The sequence below is a fragment of the Ranitomeya variabilis genome, chromosome 1 (genome assembly GCF_051348905.1).
Source record: "Ranitomeya variabilis isolate aRanVar5 chromosome 1, aRanVar5.hap1, whole genome shotgun sequence".
In the NCBI taxonomy this organism is placed as follows: Eukaryota; Metazoa; Chordata; class Amphibia; order Anura; family Dendrobatidae; genus Ranitomeya; species Ranitomeya variabilis.
The window spans coordinates 368357217-368377373 of record NC_135232.1 but is presented as its reverse complement, the minus strand read 5'-3'; the positions used below and the strand labels follow the sequence as shown (position 1 = coordinate 368377373).

The 20157-nt window shown below is 42.2% G+C and overlaps 1 protein-coding gene across 8 annotated transcripts in view; it reads right to left on the bottom strand.

The window, feature by feature from the left end:
* Positions 1-16005: 16005 nt before the first annotated feature.
* The window catches only part of TLE1 (TLE family member 1, transcriptional corepressor), a 56241-nt gene continuing 52089 nt past the window's right edge, over positions 16006-20157 (bottom strand). For all 8 annotated transcript variants that reach the window (XM_077248991.1, XM_077248993.1, XM_077248994.1 and 5 more), the window contains 3 exons: positions 19420-19570; positions 18531-18607; positions 16006-16675 (listed from right to left, as the gene is read on the bottom strand). In XM_077248991.1, coding sequence (XP_077105106.1) covers positions 16568-16675; positions 18531-18607; positions 19420-19570 — 336 coding nt within the window. In that variant the 3' untranslated portion in view covers positions 16006-16567. The remainder of the gene's footprint in view (positions 16676-18530; positions 18608-19419; positions 19571-20157) is intronic.

Here is a 20157-nt window from a genome sequence, read left to right as displayed (position 1 = left end):
GAATTGTGAATGAAGGTTCAGGTGGACCATGTATTCAAGACTGTTGAGTGTAAGTCAATCAAATCAAATTGCCAATTGATTTGGATGGCTTTTCCTTACAAAGGTTAATCATGAGCATTGCTGTGTAATAAAGTTTTAATAACCTAACTTCTACTCATTTCCCATCCACGCCACAGAGTTAAAGGGTTATTTGTTTATTCTTAATCTCCCTTCTAATGGTAGAATAGCAAAAACAATGAACCAATATTTGCCAATGTTGTCACAAAAGTGCCCTGTTCTCCAGCTATTTCATCCTGAATTTTAGGACTGTTTGCTGCTCTTCCTCAGGGGTTTCATCCACTGTTGCGATACAAAATTGTTGGCTGTACATGCACTTTAACTGGATTGAGGGAAGGTTTAGTTAAGGGATGCCTCTCCAATTCTCTATTCAGATCTATTGAATGCATTAGGGCATGAGCAACAACCCTGAACCCACTCTGTAGACCTGCTAATAGCATTTAATAGCTGAGCAAGAACTGTCAAGTCAGGCAAAAGAGGCGGCCCACCCACTGACCAGGGTATTGACAGATGAGACAGCAAGAAACAGGGGCTATAGGAAGTTTGCAATAACCTTTAAGTGTTTTAAATCACTTGGTAATTAAGTTTTCATATAACTGTCTTATGGACATTGCTATCATCTGTACACATATTTTCCATACAAGTAGACCACAAAACTTGTTTAAAAATGAAAATTGAGAACATCACTGAAATTGATTTACAAACTAGTCTGAACTATAGATTAGCAGGACAGATAAAGTCTAAACATTATTCTGGTTCTATTGTTCATGAGAACTGTATGTGATGACAAAATAATTCACTCCTTTGATTCCAACCTTCTAAACTAAACAAACCACTAAAAATAGGTATAAGAGTAAAGCTGTGCCAAGAAAATAATCACTCAATTCCGAAGAGGCAATAAAGAACATGCAAGCTTCTTGCCAAAGTATAATGAGAATTTTGGCATCGACTTGTAGATGTTATTGAGCACTAACAGCCTAGATCAGACCAATACAGCCTGTACAAATGGATGCTACACGTCAACCAATACAATGTATGAATCACATAAATACATAAAGTCTTTTATCTCTCCTCCATACAAGGCTTGCTTTCCTAAATAGATGCTCCCCACAGCATATGTTTGTCTTAACGCTCATTTGAAAGAATGATTACTAGTATTAAATATGAAGCTGCAGAGATGTTGGGATGAAAAAAAAACACCTTGGTCGTTCTCCAAAAAAGCACAATGCAGTTAACCAGAAAATATGAGTTATTAGCTTATCATAATTACATCCAGTTTCTAAAGTAATGGAGCAGTCCACAGTGAATTTCTTCAGGGAAGTGTAACAAAGAGTGTGAAATGAGCAGATGGATTTAATTTTTGATGAATTTCGACTGCTAAAATGATCTCTCTAGCTATCCTTGGTTTGGCATGTATCGTGTTAGTGGTTCTTAACCCTTCTGATGACAAAACTATGCCGAGGAAATACTTTTTTTTCACTATATCTTAACATATAAAGGGTTTTTGTAAAGTTTGTCATAAGCCTACTGTCAATTTATAATGTTTAGCTATGCCTACCTTACCTCCATCTGTGCTCTTTTTCAAGTGACATAATTTCAAATGACCATGACTTATTCAATATATTTTTAAGCTAAAGCTGGTCAGCATTCAAAAAAACAAAGTGAACAGTAGTGGTGTGCAGCCTCTGACCTCGTCACCTCTGGTATCTTTAGTAATTAGGTCAGAAAGACAGGGAAGAAAGCTGTGTGAACAGTCTCTTCTTAACTCAGCATATCGGGCATTTCCAGTATTAGATCAGAAAGACATGGTGGACAGCAGTATGATCAGACTTCTTACCACAACACTCCGGATATCTCCTTATCAAAGCACCACTGGAGTTCTACAGCATTAGATCAGAAAGAATGGATGATCAGTTTGAGCATAGTCTTACCACAGGACACAGAAATTACACAGAAAGGAAAGACAGGAGTGTGTTATCTCAGAACTCGTGGTACAGTGGGTACGTAAAGTATTTTTAATTCTTTGTTTTACTGTAGATATTTGGTAAATTCAAAAAAGTTCATTTTTTTCTCATTAATGTATACTCTGCACCCCATCTTGACTCAAAAAACAAATGTAGACATTTTTGCAAATTTATTAAAAAAGGAAAACTGAAATATCACATACCAGGTATTCAGACCTTTTGCTCAGTATTGAGTAGAAGCACCCTTTTGCGCTAGTACAGCCATGAGTCTTCTTGGGAATGATGTAACAAGTTTTTCACACCTGGATTTGGGGATCCTCTGCCATTCTTCCTTGCAGATCCTCTCAAGTTCCGTCAGGTTGGATGGTGAACGTTGGTGCACAGCCATTTTCAGGTCTCTCCAGAGATGCTCAATTGGGTTTAGGAAAGGGATCTGGCTGGGCCAGTCAAGAATGGTCACAGAGTGGTTCTGAGTAGGGTTGAGCGACTTTTATTTTTATAGGATCGGGTCGGGTTTCACAAAACCCGACTTTCTCAAAAGTCGGGTCGAGTGAAATCAGCCGATCCTATAAAAAAGTCGGGGTCGGGGTCGGCCGAAACACGAAACCCAATGCAGTGCAATGGGATACTATGGTTCCCAGGGTCTGAAGGAGAGGAAACTCTCCTTCAGGCCCTGGGATCCATATTAATGTGTAAAATAAAGAATTAAAATAAAAAATATTGATATACTCACCTCTCCGACGCAGCCTGCACCTTACCGAGGAAACCAGCAGCCTTCTTTGCTTAAAATGCGCGCGTGAATGGCCTTAGATGACGTCACGGCTTCTGATTAGTCACGGCCGCCCATGTGACCGCCACGCGACCAATCACAAGCCGTGACGTAATTCTCAGGTCCTAAATTCCTAGAATTAGGAATTTAGGACCTGAGAATTACGTCACGGCTTGTGATTGGTCGCGTGGCGGTCACATGGGCGGCCGTGACCAATCAGAAGCCGTGACGTCATCTAAGGCCATTCACGCGCTCATTTTAAGCAAAGAAGGCTGCCGGTTACCAGCGGTAAGGTCCAGGCTGCGTCGGAGAGGTGAGTATATCAATATTTTTTTATTTTAATTCTTTATTTTACACTTAAATGTGGATACCGATACCGATTTCCGATATCGCAAACATATCGGAACTCGGTATCGGAATTCCGATACCAGATTCAGAAGATCGCCGACCTCATGGCCGACCCCACACAGGGGTCGGGTCGGGTTTCATGAAACCCGACTTTGCCAAAAGTCGGCGACTTCTGAAAATGGCCGACCCGTTTCGCTCAACCCTAGTTCTGAGGCCACTCCTTAGTTATTTTAGCTGTGTGCTTAGGGTCATCGTCTTGTTGGAAGGTGAACCTTCGGCCAAGTATGAGGTCCAGAGCACTCTGGATGAGGTTTTCATCCAGGATATATCTGTACTTGGCCAGATTTATGTTTCCTTCAATGACAACAAGTCATCCTGTCCCTACACCTCCATAGTATGATGCTGCCACCACCATGTTTCACTGTTGGGATTGTATTGGACAGGTGAAGGTGATGAGCACTTAGAATTAATACCAAAAAGGTCTATCTTCATCTCATCAGACAAGAGAATCTTATTTCTCATAGTCTGGGAGTCCTTCATGTGTTTGTTAGCAAACTCTATACAGACTTTTATATGTCTTGCACTGAGGAGAGGCTTCTGTCAGGCCATTCTGCCATAAAGGCTTGACTGATGGAGGGGTGCATGGATAGTTGACTTTGTGGAACATTCTTCAATCTCCCTATTGCATCTCTGAAGCTCAGCCACAGTGATCTTTGGGTTTTTCTTTACCTCTCTCACCAAGGCTTTTCTCCCCACAATTGCTCAGTTTGGCTGGACAGCCAGGTCTAGGAAGACTACTGGTGGTCCCAAACTTCTTCCATTTAAGGATTATGGAGGCCACTGTGCTCTTAGGAACCTTGACTACTGCAGAAATTCTGTTGTAACCTTGGCCAGATCTGTGATTGGCCACAATTCTGTCTCTGAGCTCCTTAGCCAGTTCCTTTGACCTCATGATTCTCATTTGGTCTGACATGCACTGTGAGCTGTGAGGTCTTATATAGACAGGTGTGTGCCTTTCTAAATCAAGTCCTATCAGTTTAATTAAACACAGCTGGACTCGAATGGAATAGAACCATCTCAAGGAGGATCACAAGGAAATGGACAGCATGTGACTTAAATATGAGTGTCTGAGCAAAGGATCTGAATACTTATGACCATATGATATTTCAGTTTTTCTTTTTAAATAAATTTGCAAACATTTCTATATTTCTGGGTTTTTTTTATGAGAAAAAAAAGAACTTTTTTGAATTTACCAAATGGCTGCAATGAAACAAAGAGTGAAAAATTTAAAGGGGTCTGAATACTTTCCGTACACATTGTGTATCTGCATCAGATTAGAAAGACACAGTTAAAAGCAGTGTGGACAGCATGTACTAATATCAGCGCTTAATGTAAAGCACCATGGAATAAATGGCGCTATAATCATAAATAATAATAATAATGTATCTCCAGCATAGGATCAGAAAGACAGGGCAGACTGCAGTGTGAAAAAATCACTGAAAAAAGGCAGAGATGCTTATCTGCCTAGGGCTCAAAAAAATGCACCATCAGGGTGCAGTGGACCCAAGTAATTATGGCAACAACACAGTTGCAGCAATACCAATATAGCAATCACTCTCAGCCTACCAACCCATAGAGGGGGTGATTGTATAGTATACTAGTGCACACAGAAAAATCTCTAATCTCTATGCGGCATAATTCACACAGGTAATGCAGAGCATCCGGCTTACAGCCTATTACCAACGCCCATACTTTTAGATCAGGCGGGCTGCCTAGTGCCTGCCAAATGCATCCAGTGTAAACAGAGGCCACAACTACAGTCATCTGGGCGTTGGTAATAGGCTGTAAGCAGGATGTGTGAGCAGCCTCTTCTTATCTAAGCACTGCCGGTAATTCCAATATTTGATTAGAAAGACAGGGTAGAATGCAGTGTGAGCAGCCTCTTCTTACCTCAGAACCCCAGGTATCTTCAGTATTAGATCAGAAAGAGAAGGTAGACAGCAGTATGAGCAGCATCTTCTTACCTCAGGACCCATAGTTTCTCCAGTATTAGAGTAGAAAGACATGGTGGACAGCAATATGGGCAGCCCTTTCTTACCACAGCACCACTGGTGTCTCCACTATTACATACAAAAGAGAGTGGACAGCAATATCAGCATCCAATTTTTACCACAACACCTCTGGTATCAATAGTATTAGATCAGAAAAATAGGGAAGACCGCAGTGTGAGCAGCCTCTTCTTATCTAAGCACTGCCGGTAATTCCAATATTTGATTAGGAAGACAGGGTAGAATGCAGTGTGAGCAGCCTCTTCTTACCTCAGCACCCCTGGTATCTTCAGTATTAGATCAGAAAGAGAAGGTAGACAGAAGTGTGAGCAGCATCTTCTTACCTCAGGACCCATAGTCTCTCCAGTATTAGAGTAGAAAGACATGGTGGACAGCAATATGGGCAGCTCTTTCTTACCACAGCACCCTTGGTATCTCCAGCATTAGATCAGAAAGACAGGATAGGCTACAGTGTAAGCAGCCTCTTCTTACCTCAGCACCCATTGTGTCTCTAGCTTACATAAAAAAGACAATGCGGATAGCAGTGTGAGCTGTCTTTTTCTACCTCAGCATCCATGGTGTCATCTGTATTAGGCTACTTTCACATTAGCGTCGTGCACTGCACGTCGCAATGCAACGTTGCCGCGCACCGACGCATACTGTGCAAGCGCCGCACAACGGGGGCAGCGGATGCTGTTCTTCAACGCATCCGCTGCCCCATTGTGAGGTGCGGGGAGGCGGGGGCGGAGTTCCAGCCGCACATGCGCGGTCGGAAATGCTGCAGACAACGCACCAAAAAACGTTACATGCAACGTTTTTTGGTGGCGACGGTCCGACACAACCGTCGCACGATGGTTGAGACGTGTGGCAATGCGTCGCACTGCGTCACTAATAAAAGTCTATGGAGAAAAAACGCATCCTGCAAGCAATTTTGCAGGATGCGTTTTTTCTGCAAAACGACGCATAGCGACGTGCAGTGCATGACGCTAGTGTGAAAGAGGCCATAGAAATAAAGACACAGTAGACAGCAGTGCGAGCAGATACTTCTTACCTCAGCACTCCTGATATTGTCAGTATTATATCTGAATATTCACATGGCATGTCTCCCTACACATGAAAGAAAGGGGCTCAGCTTCCTATGGCAAATGTACACAGGCACCTGATATATTAGTTCTTGGATAGGTGTCAGTAAGGGTACTGTCACACAGTACCATTTTGATCGCTACGACGGCACGATCCGTGACGTCGCAGCGATCGTATGAATATCGCTCCAGCGTCGTAGACTGCGGTCACACGTTGCAATCACGGCGCTGGAGCGATGCCGAAGTCCCCGGTAACCAGGGTAAACATCGGGTAACTAAGCGCAGGGCCGCGCTTAGTAACCCGATGTTTACCGTGGTTACCAGCGTAAAAGTAATAAAAAAACAAACAGTACATACTTACATTCCGGTGTCTGTCCCCGGCGTTCTGCTTCTCTCCACTGTGTAAGCGCCATAGCCGGCAAGCACAGCGGTGACGTCAGACGTCACCGCTGTGCTCGCTTTCCGGCTGGCAGACGCTCACACAGTGGAGAGAAGCTGAGACGCTGGAGGACAGACACCGGAATGTAAGTATGTACTGTTTGTTTTTTTACGTTTACGCTGGTAACCACGGTAAACATCGGGTTACTAAGCGCGGCCCTGCGCTTAGTTACCCGATGTTTACCCTGGTTACAAGCGAACACATCGCTGGATCGCTGTCACACACAACGATCCAGCGATGTCAGCGGGTGATCAAGCGACGAAAGAAAGTTCCACACGATCTGCTACGACGTACGATTCTCAGCAGGATCCCTGATCGCTGCTGCGTGTCAGACACTGCGATATCGTAACGATATCGCTAGAACGTCACGAATCGTACCGTCGTAGCGATCAAAATGGTACTGTGTGACAGTACCCTAACAAGACAGCAGCCAGTTTGATGTACAGTAGTCAAAGGAAACAAATGACATTTGACGATTTATATGGACATCATCTTTAATTATTTTTTCTCTGGAGAATTCCCTTGACACTGATCGTTTGATCACACTTTGAGGTGGAATGATATGGCTTTGTTTGCCAGAAGTATATAGCAACTGTTTACTAGCTGAGGATACATGGTGGTAGTACTTTGGGGATGGTTTGCTGGCTGGTAACAGGTTAATACAGGGATGGATTTACACAGTTCCTTTTTGATAGGCCTCGTTCAGACATCGGTTTTTGACGTGTTTATTCATGGTTTTCACAGATAAAATATGTATCCATTATAGTGTATGGGGCTATTCACATCTGCCAAAATATCACGGAGACAGATTAAAATTACCCACACAAGTCTATGGGTCCTTGAAAACCATGGACAGAACATGGATGGCATCAGTGTGCAATCCCTGTTGTGTTCATGGTTACCATTGCAATATGTAGGAATAGCTTTTCATTTTCATACGTGAAAATCACTGATGGTAAAAACCGACACACTGTCCAAACATTGATGACATTCATTTTTTTTTTTTTTTTAACAAGCATAAAAAAATCACAGATGTCTGAATGAGACTTTAAAGGGAGTCTGTCAGTACAGAATAACTGCTCAAATCAAGTAAATGTGCACCCTTGGCATGGGCAAATCTTTACTTTCACCTTACCACCTACTCATTTTCCATCTATCTCTGCCCTTTTCTGGCTCTATAAAGTCAGAGCTGTCAATCAAAGAGGGGGTGGAGATAGAGGGAGAACACTTAAGTGGAAGGTGTATATAAGGCAATGTGCACACATTGCGGATTTGGCTGCGGATCCGCAGCTGTTTTCCATGCCGTCTACAGTACCATGTAAACCTATGGAAAACCAAATCCGCAGTGCACATGCTGCGGAAAATATTCTGATTCAGGTATTCTGATTCAAGAGTTATTTGTTGTTCCGGGGATTTGAGAGATGTTAAAATAAATGATTCATGAGGAATTCGACAGAATTCCAACTCCAATCCGAACCGTACTAGGTTTCAGGACCCAGGTACTTGCTGTCATTTCCTTCCATTTTTGGTGGAAAAATTTTAGTCTGCCTCCTACTGGAGGATCTAGACTATCGGAACCTGCTACCATTCTGGGAAGAATGTCCTTTGAACATAGCCTCTCTTTATTTGCCCTCTTTCGTTGCCTGGTCTTGGCTTCTTGACGTCTTCCTTTTGTTAAATGGATGTCTCTTAAATGCTCTCCTATAAAACGGAAGAGACTGATAAGGGAACCCCTTCGTTCTTTCGCTTTGGCAAGTATCTCATCAAGCATACTTCCAAAGAGAAACTCACCCTGACACAGGATTGCAGTTTCATTTTTGAGTCTGTATTTCCCTTCCAGCTCTTGAGCCACAAAGTGCGTCTGGTGGCATTAACTAGACCAACTGATCTAGCAAGTGGAATGCAGCCGCTCCTCTTATTAACGGAGTGGTGGATAACAATTTTGTCTGCTCAATCTGTTGCTAAAGTTGGTCTATCCATACCAGCATTGACCTTGCCATGCATGTGGTGGATATGAGTTACTTAAATGTCCCAGTAGAGGCTTCCCTCACCCTCTTAAGAGAGGTCTCTGCTCTACGATCAAGCGGGTCAGATAACACCCCCCGCATCCTCCACTGGCAGTTGATTGTTTAGATGTGGAGGCTACTACTGGATCCACTTTAGGGACTTTGGCCCAGTTTAACAATTCCTCATCACTAAATGGATATTTCCTCTTAGGCTACTTTCACACTAGATTCGTTTGTAATACGTCGCAATGCGTCGTTTATGAGAAAAACCGCATCCTGCAAAGTTGTCTGCAGGATGCGTTTTTTACCCATAGACTTTCATTAGCGACGCATTGCGACATATGGCCACACCTCACAACCGTCGTGCGACGGTTGCGTCGTGTTTTGGCGGACCGTCGGCACAAAAAGTTACATATAACGTTTTTTTGCTTGTCGTGTCCGCCATTTTCGACTGCGCATGAGCGGCCAAAACTCCGCCCACTCCTCCCTGGACATTACAATGGGGCAGCGGAAGAGTCGTAAGACTGCTTCCGCTGCCCACGTCAGGCCGACGCTAGTGTGAAAGAAGTCTTAGTATCCGAGGGAAGGAAGCCCCTCTGGTTTTGTTTGTTCCATTCCCTTTTTACTAGGTCTTTTACTGCTGGAATAACAGGGAAGGCTTTCCTCTTTCTCTGAGCAAGTTCTGCAAACATTATGTCCTGAGTTGTTTGGGCTTCTTTTGCATCCATGCACCCCAGTGTTCCTAACCGACAACCAAATTGTCTATACTTTCTATAGGAAAGCACGATCGCCCCTCTACATCAAATGAAAGGGAAAATGAAGACAACTACAAGGAGTCACTATGGTTTGGTCACTATCGGACTCCAAACTGGATATGGGGCCATCTTTTTCCTTTCACTCGGATGGCTCTTTGGTATTGTGGTCTGGCCTAGGGCCTGAAGCTCCTCTCTTAACATACGAATGTCCATTGATGTTACCACATCCTCCCCCTGTAGCATCTCATTAATACAATCCTGACATAGTCTCTTGGGGTAGGAGTCAGGAAGGGCTCCCTGGATAATGCACTCCTTATGCTTAGATTTTTTTTGTTTGCTTGGTTTAAAAGGAGGTATACAGAAAGAAAGGGGAGTTACCTTAATAGGTAGAGCTCCGCAGTCACCCAGTGAAGCTTATACGGTACCGGCTCTGGAGGTCGAGATACAGTCAGAGTCCTGGATGGGTTTGATATTCCACCTCAAACTCCTGTCTATGGAGCCTCCTTCTCTGGAGTGTCTACTGGTCTTGCCCACACTATGCTCCTGAAAGTCCAACACTGTTGGGTGCACCTCATGTTCACCTGGGGATGACGTGTTTAGCACCCTGGCGGTACTACAGGTCCTTCTCAAAAAATTAGCATATAGTGTTAAATTTCATTATTTACCATAATGTAATGATTACAATTAAACTTTCATATATTATAGATTCATTATCCACCAACTGAAATTTGTCAGGTCTTTTATTGTTTTAATACTGATGATTTTGGCATACAACTCCTGATAACCCAAAAAACCTGTCTCAATAAATTAGCATATTTCACCCGACCAATCAAATAAAAGTGTTTTTTAATACCAAACAAAAAAAACATCAAATAATAATGTTCAGTTATGCACTCAATACTTGGTCGGGAATCCTTTGGCAGAAATGACTGCTTCAATGCGGCGTGGCATGGAGGCAATCAGCCTGTGACACTGCTGAGATGTTATGGAGGCCCAGGATGCTTCAATAGCGGTCTTAAGCTCATCCAGAGTGTTGGGTCTTGTGTCTCTCAACTTTCTCTTCACAATATCCCACAGATTCTCTATGGGGTTCAGGTCAGGAGAGTTGGCAGGCCAATTGAGCACAGTAATACCATGGTCAGTAAACCATTTACCAGTGGTTTTGGCACTGTGAGCAGGTGCCAGGTCGTGCTGAAAAATGAAATCTTCATCTCCATAAAGCATTTCAGCCGATGGAAGCATGAAGTGCTCCAAAATCTCCTGATAGCTAGCTGCATTGACCCTGCCCTTGATGAAACACAGTGGACCCCACACCATCACTGACTGTGGGTACTTGACACTGGACTTCAGGCATTTTGGCATTTCCTTCTCCCCAGTCTTCCTCCAGACTCTGGCACCTTGATTTCCAAATGACATGCAAAATTTGCTTTCATCAGAAAAAAGTACTTGGGACCACTTAGCAACAGTCCAGTGCTGCTTCTATGTAGCCCAGGTCAGGCGCTTCTGCCGCTATTTATGGTTCAAAAGTGGCTTTACCTGGGGAATGCGGCACCTGTAGCCCATTTCCTGCACACGCCTGTGCACGGTGGCTCTGGATGTTTCCACACCAGACTCAGTCCACTGCTTCCTCAGGTTCCCCAAGGTCTGGAATCGGTCCTTCTCCACAATCTTCCTCAGGGTCCGGTCACCTCTTCTCGTTGTACAGCGTTTTCTGCCACATTGTTTCCTTCCAACAGACTTACCATTGAGGTGCCTTGATACAGCACTCTGGGAACAGCCTATTTGTTGAGAAATTTCTTTCTGGGTCTTACCCTCTTGCTTGATGGTGTCAATGATGGCCTTCTTGACATCTGTCAGGTCGCTAGTCTTACCCATGATGGGGGTTTTGAGTAATGAACCAGGCAGGGAGTTTTTAAAAGCCTCAGGTATCTTTTGCATGTGTTTAGAGTTAATTAGTTGATTCAGAAGATTAGGGTAATAGGTCATTTAGAGAACCTTTTCTTGATATGCTAATTTATTGAGACAGGTTTTTTGGGTTATCAGGAGTTGTAGGCCAAAATCATCAGTATTAAAACAATAAAAGACCTGACAAATTTCAGTTGGTGGATAATGAATCTATAATATATGAAAGTTTAATTGTAATCATTACATTATGTTAAATAATGAAATGTAACACTATATGCTAATTTTTTGAGAAGGACCTGTATATCCACCAGTATTTATAGTTACCTCCCAGGCATCTTTTTTTGTGCATGCACAATGCGATCCCTGCCATGCACTGACTGCATAACCTCCTCCGGTCCCCCCGGAAGTTATCCTGCCACTTCCTGGGCAGGGAGCGCTTACAGTCTACTGCGCGTGACCAGCTTTTCACTTCCCCAGCACTGTGCGCTGATACCGGTTAAACAGAGGAGTCGGGCGGCCGATGCACGAATCCTAGCTCCTGCGTGAGCCAGGGCGGCCTCATCCCATTCACGCACCTTTCGCCATATAGTGAGTGCTCCGTGAAGTAGGTGTGGATCTGGTCCTCGCACACCCGGCCCAGAAAAGGGAAGGGGGGGGGGGGGAAGACTAATAGGGCTCCCCCGACACTACCTCCGGAACCGCAGTCCTGCCGTTCTCAACGGATACTGCACAGGAGGCATGCATTGGCCCAGGTACATTTTCCTTCTCCGTAGGTTCTTGTCCTTCGGATCCTGTAGGAACAGGAAACCAAATGAGGAGAGGTAGACCGCCCCCTTTTATTTCTTTAGGTTTCCTGTTCCTATGGGCAGATCTCTCACATGTGGATGCTGTTGTGGTAGAGTAAAACGGTGAGTTTATCAAAACTGCAGCAAGCAGTCCAGTAAGTGATATTGTTATGTTGCCCTCAGCTGGAACAGCAAAAACTTGACAGAATGCCTTTAAAATACAATTAAAAAAAAAAAAAAAAAACTAGACAAAGGGGGCCCAAACAAATTACCTAGATGCACCATAATTTTGAAGCAGACTAAAGGTGAACAGTAAGCAACCCATGACTTTGTGTAATGAAGAGTGACAGGCTTGCAATATACAAACATATCTCACTGTGCACACCATTATGTTGCATTTTGCTGCATCAGCAGCCAGCATGGCCTACTTCCAAGATGTCCAAATGTAAAACCGCATCAATAAGTCTAATCCAGGTTGTCACAGAAGAGAAAACTATAATAAACGGCCTCAACCTTGTCAGGCAGAGCCAGCTCTACGCTCCCACATCTGCATACTTCTCATGCCTCACCATTAAAATGAGCCTGCTGAGCCATATGGACAAACTTGAAAAATAGAGATTGTTGAGCAAGGCACAGCAGCGGTACTAATTCCCAGAAGCGATTTTCATGATTACCCCATGAGAGAAAATTAGCCATAATGGTTTTGCCATTCTTTGGATCAAACATCTAGATCTGTGGAAGGTTTAACATTATGAACACAAAAGCTCTTCGTAAATAAAGCTAAATCTTATTATGATATTGTGGACAAAACAGAACTAAGACAAAAAGGTAGTGTTGTAGGCAAGCCATCTCTAAATGTCAATCCCTAGCATAAATTCACAAAGTGCTTGGTTGCCATAAAGAGGTCCATTACTGCTGTTGGGTGGGTGATGAACTGCAATTTGAAACGAAGAAAGCCAAAGAATTGGTTTAATCACTAAACATGTATGTAATATAGTATAAGTTAAGCAAAATACTTAGATTGCCATCTTCCCTGGTTTCGAGCAGCGCTCTAGTCCTCTTCTCACTCATGTGACTGGAATTGAGAGACCACTGCAAAATGTTCAGCTTGTCTGATTCTCTTTATAGGTATATTTTTGAGTAAAATGTAAATTGTTCTTTTATTCTATAAGCTTCTGACAACATGTGTCTGAATTTCCAAGCAATAAATTGTTTATTTTTCTGAAAAAGGAGAAATGGTCAAAATTACAAAAAAAACCCCCAGTGCTTTCAGACCTCAAAGAAAACAAGCTCAAAATAATTTAGAAACAACAATACTAATGTTTTAACTCAGGAAGAGTTCAGAAATCAATATTTTGTGGAATAACCAGGATTGTTAATCACAGCTTTCATGTGTCTTGGCATGCTTTCCACCAGTCTTTTACACTGCTTCTGTGAAAAAATGTAAGCAGTTATTCTTTGTTTGATGGCTTGTGACTAGTGTTGAGCATTCCGATACTTGCGGTATCGGAATTCCGATACCGAGATCCGATACTTTTGTGGTATCGGGAATCGGTATCGGATCCATATTACTGTGTAAAATAAAGAATTAAAATAAAAAATATTGATATACTCACCTCTCCGGAGGCCCCTGGATATCACCGCTGGTAACCGGCAGCCTTCTTTGCTTAAAATGAGCGCGTTTAGGGCCTTCCATGACATCACGGCTTCTGATTGGTCGCGTGGCGGTCACATGAGCGGCACGCAACCAATCAGAAGCCGTGATGTCATGGAAGGCCCTAAACGCGCTCATTTTAAGCAAAGAAGGCTGCCGGTTACCAGCGGTGATGTCCAGGGGCCTCCGGAGAGGTGAGTATATCAATATTTTTTATTTTAATTCTTTTACACAGTAATATGGATCCCAGGGCCTGAAGGAGAGTTTCCTCTCCTTCAGACCCTGGGAACCATCAGGATACCTTCCGATACTTGGTGTCCCATTGACTTGTATTGGTATCGGGTATCGGCCGATACTATCCGATACTTTCAAGTATCGGACGGTATCGCTCAACACTACTTGTGACTATCCATCATCCTCTTGATTACATTCCAGAGGTTTTTCACTGGGGTTCAGGACTGGAGATTGGGCTGCCCATGACAGGGTTTTGATGTAGTCTCAATTTTTTGCCAGGGCTGTATATTACATTAAAGAGAATATCTATATCTATCTATATATCTATATCTATATCTCTATCTATCTTTTCAATGTTAGAAGTTTCCAAACAACAAAAGAGTATATCAAAATATTTTGGTGACATCAGAACATGAAATATCAATCTTACTGATAAGAACATGTATAAAAAAATAGAAAATAAAAAGTATACAGTGTATAAAAGTTTATTCAGACATACTAATGAAGTTTATACTTCATTAAAATAAAAGTTAACCTTTAAAGCCATTGAATGATTCATCCTAACTCAATGGAAGCAGAAATGGTCCCAGCGTGTTGACCACTAATAGGGTGTTTTTCTTCAGCAAGAATACAACTAATGTTGTGCCAGCAACACAACCACTGTTTCCATATATCTCTAGTGAGAGTCTTATACATTCTGTCATGTGTGGACGTGGCCTTAAAGTATATATTCCAAAATGTGCAGGTGGCAATCTATGAATGAAATATGGTATCGAACGGGTGTAGGTTACGATTCTGCATTTTAGACTAGAGCAGCAAAAGAATTTTCTGCATGACGCATCTATAAAAGCATGAACACTAATTTATATCATACCACAGAGAAGGTCGAGAAAGTAACTTTAGGCTTAAATGGCCAGCTAAAATATCAAGCCGAATATGAACCCGAGACTTGAGATGTCACTAAATAAATGCACCCATCTAAACCGTCAACATCAAGAACAGTATAAAAAAAAGTGTACATTTCTAATCTTAAAAATGTATTTGTGTATGCACAGACTGACTCTTAAGGAAGGGCTCAGACAGGCATATTTCACGGTTCACATATGGATCGGATTTGCTTTGACCAGGTCTCACCTTCAGTACTTAAAAATGAAAACCGTAACTGTTTATTTCATAAAAACCAAAAGTACACATGAAAAGTGAGATTTCATAATATATCTTATCAAAAGAAATCTTCTACTTTCTACTCCAGGACTAACAGTTTTCAAAATCACAGGTAAAATCTGTCTTCAGTGAATACAGATTTCTACATTACAGAGATAAAATCTCATCAACTGTCATTTCTTATGTAAATCACTGCAAAGGTCCCATATATTATTCTCGCACAGGGGCCCTCTTCTGTTCGTGCCCACTCCTTCCCCTCCCCCTCTCACCTGCATAGAATGTGATCAGTAATGACAGTTGTCTCCCATTCCAGTAATGTAAAAATCTGTCTGCACTGAAGACAGATTTTACCCAGAAATGAAGAGTTTCGTAGTCCCAAATGCTGTAGATCGCATTCAGCTCGGCGATTTCTGTCTGTACGTGTACCATTGAATACACTGGTCTGTACCCAGTCTAAGTTTCGGGGTCTCAGTTTTGTGCAAAAAAAGGGTTTTCTGAATGTCAGAGTTAACAGGAAGACCTCCACATAGGTAAAGTTATGAAGTTACAAGTAGATTGAGATAGGAGAAAAACAAACAAACAAAAAAAAAAAAAAGCTTATGAGCTATAGGTCATTAAACTAGCAGCCTAGTACCCAGACGACAAGTCCTTGCAGCTGCACTTTACAACATTTACAACTTCACTATACCTACTACAGTGCACCAAAAGTAAAATAGACCTTGACAACCTGACCAAATAATTACAAATCTTATATACACCATGGGTATCAATTTACATATTTGACAATAAAAAAAATGCTGTTGGTACTAAAGCCTTTACTGTAGGAAAACAAATATATTTACATTTTATACAAAAACCTTCAACAAAAAATATAATAAAAAAGTAAAGAAATGGACAACAATATTTAGGAGCTTGTATTTCAAGAATCTGGTAAGTCATCTATCTTCAGGATATCTGTGCCTCAACACGAGTCACCAAAAAAAAAAAAAAAAATTCAGCAGACACATTAAGACATTTGATGTCCATCTTCTCTCGAGTTCAGTTTGTTCCAAGCCATTACTGAACCCACAATATATATGGATATACGTCTTTTTGTATGCACAGGTAGAGTTTAAAATCCAAGTTAAAATCCCATTCTTCTTTTCTGTTAGAACAGTCTTCCTACTTCTACACAAACCCACAGATTTTGGCCCAGATAGTCTTTCGAAAAATATGGCAGCCGTCACTTTGTGTGGATAAGCTTCAGTGATGATTGGTCACTATAGTCCTCACATATACGCACATGGTGGATTATTGTGGACTGCGGTGGTGGTGCACATTTGTAGTCGTTTTATAGGCTGTTTCCCAGCCACCACTTTCAGTAGATTACTTCATAGACTGTAGCCTTCTTGTCCCCTGATCCAGTGACAATGTATTTGTCATCCACAGAGATGTCACAGCTCAGCACAGAAGAGGATTCTTTGGACTGTAGGAAGAAAATTAAGGGATTAATTCACAATTCTTAAAACTTAAATGAGTACCATATATACACTCGATTACAAGCCGACTCGAGTATAAGCCGAGACCCCTAATTTTGCCACAAAACACTGGAAAAACTTATTGACTCGAGTATAAGCCTAGGGTGGGAAATGCAGCAGCTACTGGTAAATTTCAAACATAAAAAAAAAAAAAAAAAAATGATACCAATAAAAGTAAAATTGATTGAGACATCAGTAGGTTAAGTGTTTTTGAATATCCATATTGAATCAGAAGCCCTATATAATGCTCCATAAAGTTCATGATGGACTCCATACAAAATACGTGCCATATAATGCTCCATAAAGTTCATGATGGGCCCCATAAGATGCTCCATATCAAACTATGCCCGATATAATGATGCATAAAAGATTAATGATGGCCCCATAAGATTCCCCATAGAATATTATGCCCCATATAATGCTGCACAAAGGTTGATGGCCCCCATAAGATGCTCCATAGAATATGCCCCATATGCTGCTGCGATTAAAAAAAAAAAAAATTAAAAATGACACTTGTCGCTGGGGGTCTGGTGCCGGTGTCCTGAGCAGGTGGGGACAACGGCGCTCTATGGGGGCCAGGTGCGGGAGTCACCGCTGGCTCAGGACACCAGCACTTGCGATATTCACCTGTCCCTGTTTCACCGCCGCACAACGCTGTGTCTTCCGGGTCTCTGCAGTGACTGTTCAGGCAGAGGGTGCGCACTAACCACATCATCGCGCCCTCTGACCTGAACGTCACAGCCAGAGGACACGGAAGACAGAGCCCGGCGGTGGAACGGGGACAGGTGAATATCGCATGGCTCACCCTCCCCCAGTCCTACTCACCCCATCCTGGCGCGGTCCCTGCTTCTACGATGGTCTCTGGCGCCGGCAGCTTATTCCCTTGTTCAGCGGTCACATGGTACAGCTCATTAAAGTAATGTATATGCGCTCCACACCTATGGGAGTGGAGTCGCGTCCATATTCATTACTTTAATGAGCGGTACCATGTGACCACTGAACACAGGAAGAGCTGCGGGCGCCAGAGACCATCGGAGAAGCAGGGATGTGCAGAGACCGCGCCGGGAGCAGGTATGATTGAGTATGATGTGACAGCTGCCACTCCTCCTCCCCCACCGACCCCCTGGGACAATGACTCGAGTATAAGCAGAGGGGCACTTTTAGCCGAAAAAAAAATGGGCTGAAAATCTCGGCTTATACTCAGAGTATATACGGTATATATAAAAGTTAAGTTGGCATATTGAGTTTGACAATTATTTTCGGTGTGAAAGAAATAAAATAAATTAAAAAAAAAAAAAAAAGCACGCAGTCTTCCAGCTCCCAGGAAAGTGGATGGGATTCATAGAAATCTCATGCCACTTTTTTTTTACAAGGTGTTTAAGCTGACCTTTGATGCACTTTTTTTAAATCTGCAAAACGTCTTTCTTCTGCAGGCATGTTGTGTTTTATGTGTGGATTTTTCCATTGAATTGTATTTTATGCAGAAATTCTGCAGGTAAAGTTTTTGTAGTTTAAGTGTCCCCGTTTTGGAAATGCATTAAAAACTGTTATAATCCACACAACTATCAAAGTTTTACCAAAGTCAAATGCCAGGAAGCATCGAAAATCAAAGCTGCTTTATAGAAAACATGACATACCAAAGAGCCAAAAATGTAATAAAAATGCATGTAGAAATAAACATTAAAAAATAAAATCAAATAACCTAATTAACCTAATAAGTGCAGAAAATCTGTAACATCAAAAACTCAAATAACCATAGTGGGAACGTAGCCTTAAAGTTATAAAATTAATGTAAATACTCACCTGGAATATACTGGCTCCATACGGAGTTCTCCAGGCATTAAGAAGGTTGTCTTTCCCTGTACTCACAAACCATTTACCTGTGCCAATGAAAAAAATAAGTCACTACAAATAAGGAAAATCACACTAACATTTATTGCAGAATTTCAAGGATAGAAAAACTAATCAGGAAAAGCCAGGGATTTTCATAGCAGCTAATTGCCCACCAATATTTAGCATCCGGCAATCTCGGGCACACCAGTACCTGTGTGCTCCCAGTCTGGAGGCCTAAAACAAATTTCATACTTAAATGCCCATCAAGTCATACAGGAATGTTTGCAACTTTCCTATATCAGCAGTCAATAAAAGAATGAAAATCTGGCAGTTTCAAAGTCCAGCTGCGCACGACAGCATAAATCTTGCCTAAAAACGTATTACACAGCATTGGTTAGCCACCCAACCTCACACTGAGGAAAAGAAAAAAAGTGTTGGATGATCTCCAACACAAGCTTGGCACAGGATCGACCAAGGCACTAATAAAATAACTTGCTAACATTAAAGTTGGGGGTGTTCGCAGCTTTCAGCGCACATTCACTGTGGTCTGACTTTATAGCATAGCTGCCTTTTAGTCAGTCTAGCCCTGAGCTACAGTTTAGAGACACTAACAGGAAGGGGACAATGTCACAGTGTTCCCCATCAGACCTTAAAGATGCCAGCGTCGCACCCGCTGCTGGCTGGCGCTATTGCCAAGGCAATGCCCAAACTTAATCAGCTACTGAAACAAAGCTCATCCCACCTGACTTACAACCGTTATTTTCACTGTTCTGTCTGAAGTATTTTGGTAGTTTTTAATCCAGAATTCCTTTTAAAACGTGAAGTATTTTAAACACAATAGGTCTCGAAATCTACTTACCACAATAGGCAAACTTTAAGGACAACACGCAGCTCTCGTGAAGGTGTAGCTGATATTTGTCAGGCTTATTAACATGTAGAACCTCCACATTACTGCTCTCCATTCCTACTGCAAGCCATTCACCCGTTGGACAGTACCCAAGAGAGAAGATCTAGAAGGTATGCAAGAGCATCAAGAAGGTTAAATCACAAACTGTTAGTGATACACCACAATAAGTAAGCAGCAAGTAATGATAATATCTGTTTGAAGTTCCTATAACACAGCCATACATATGTTAATCAGATGAGATCCTACTCTTTAGCAACAGTACTGTTTTGCCAAGTCAGAACCCAGCAAATTGTAATTTTCAGTTCATGCCCACTGCTCACCGGAGTATATATTATTTAAACCTTTCACGACACGAGGAATTGCCGCTAACAGGCAATTGTTAACCTGATTAAATGCGGCTGTCAATCTGACAGCAGCACTTTGTGCGCAGAGGAGTGAGAGTGTCCTTGCTTCCATCCATCGGAGTGCCTGTGATGCCTGTGGCAGAGCTTCAAAGGAGACAGCATTCTGCTATATGAGGCGAAGCTGAAGCATCACTGCGTACAGCACAAGTGATCTTCAATACACATTTGGTATTGCCACAATCAGAAAAGTCTGATCTATTAAAATATAAAAACAATTAACCAGATCAGTGAACGCCGTAAACGGGAAAAATTCAACAACGCCAAAATTACGGGGTTTTTGGTAGCC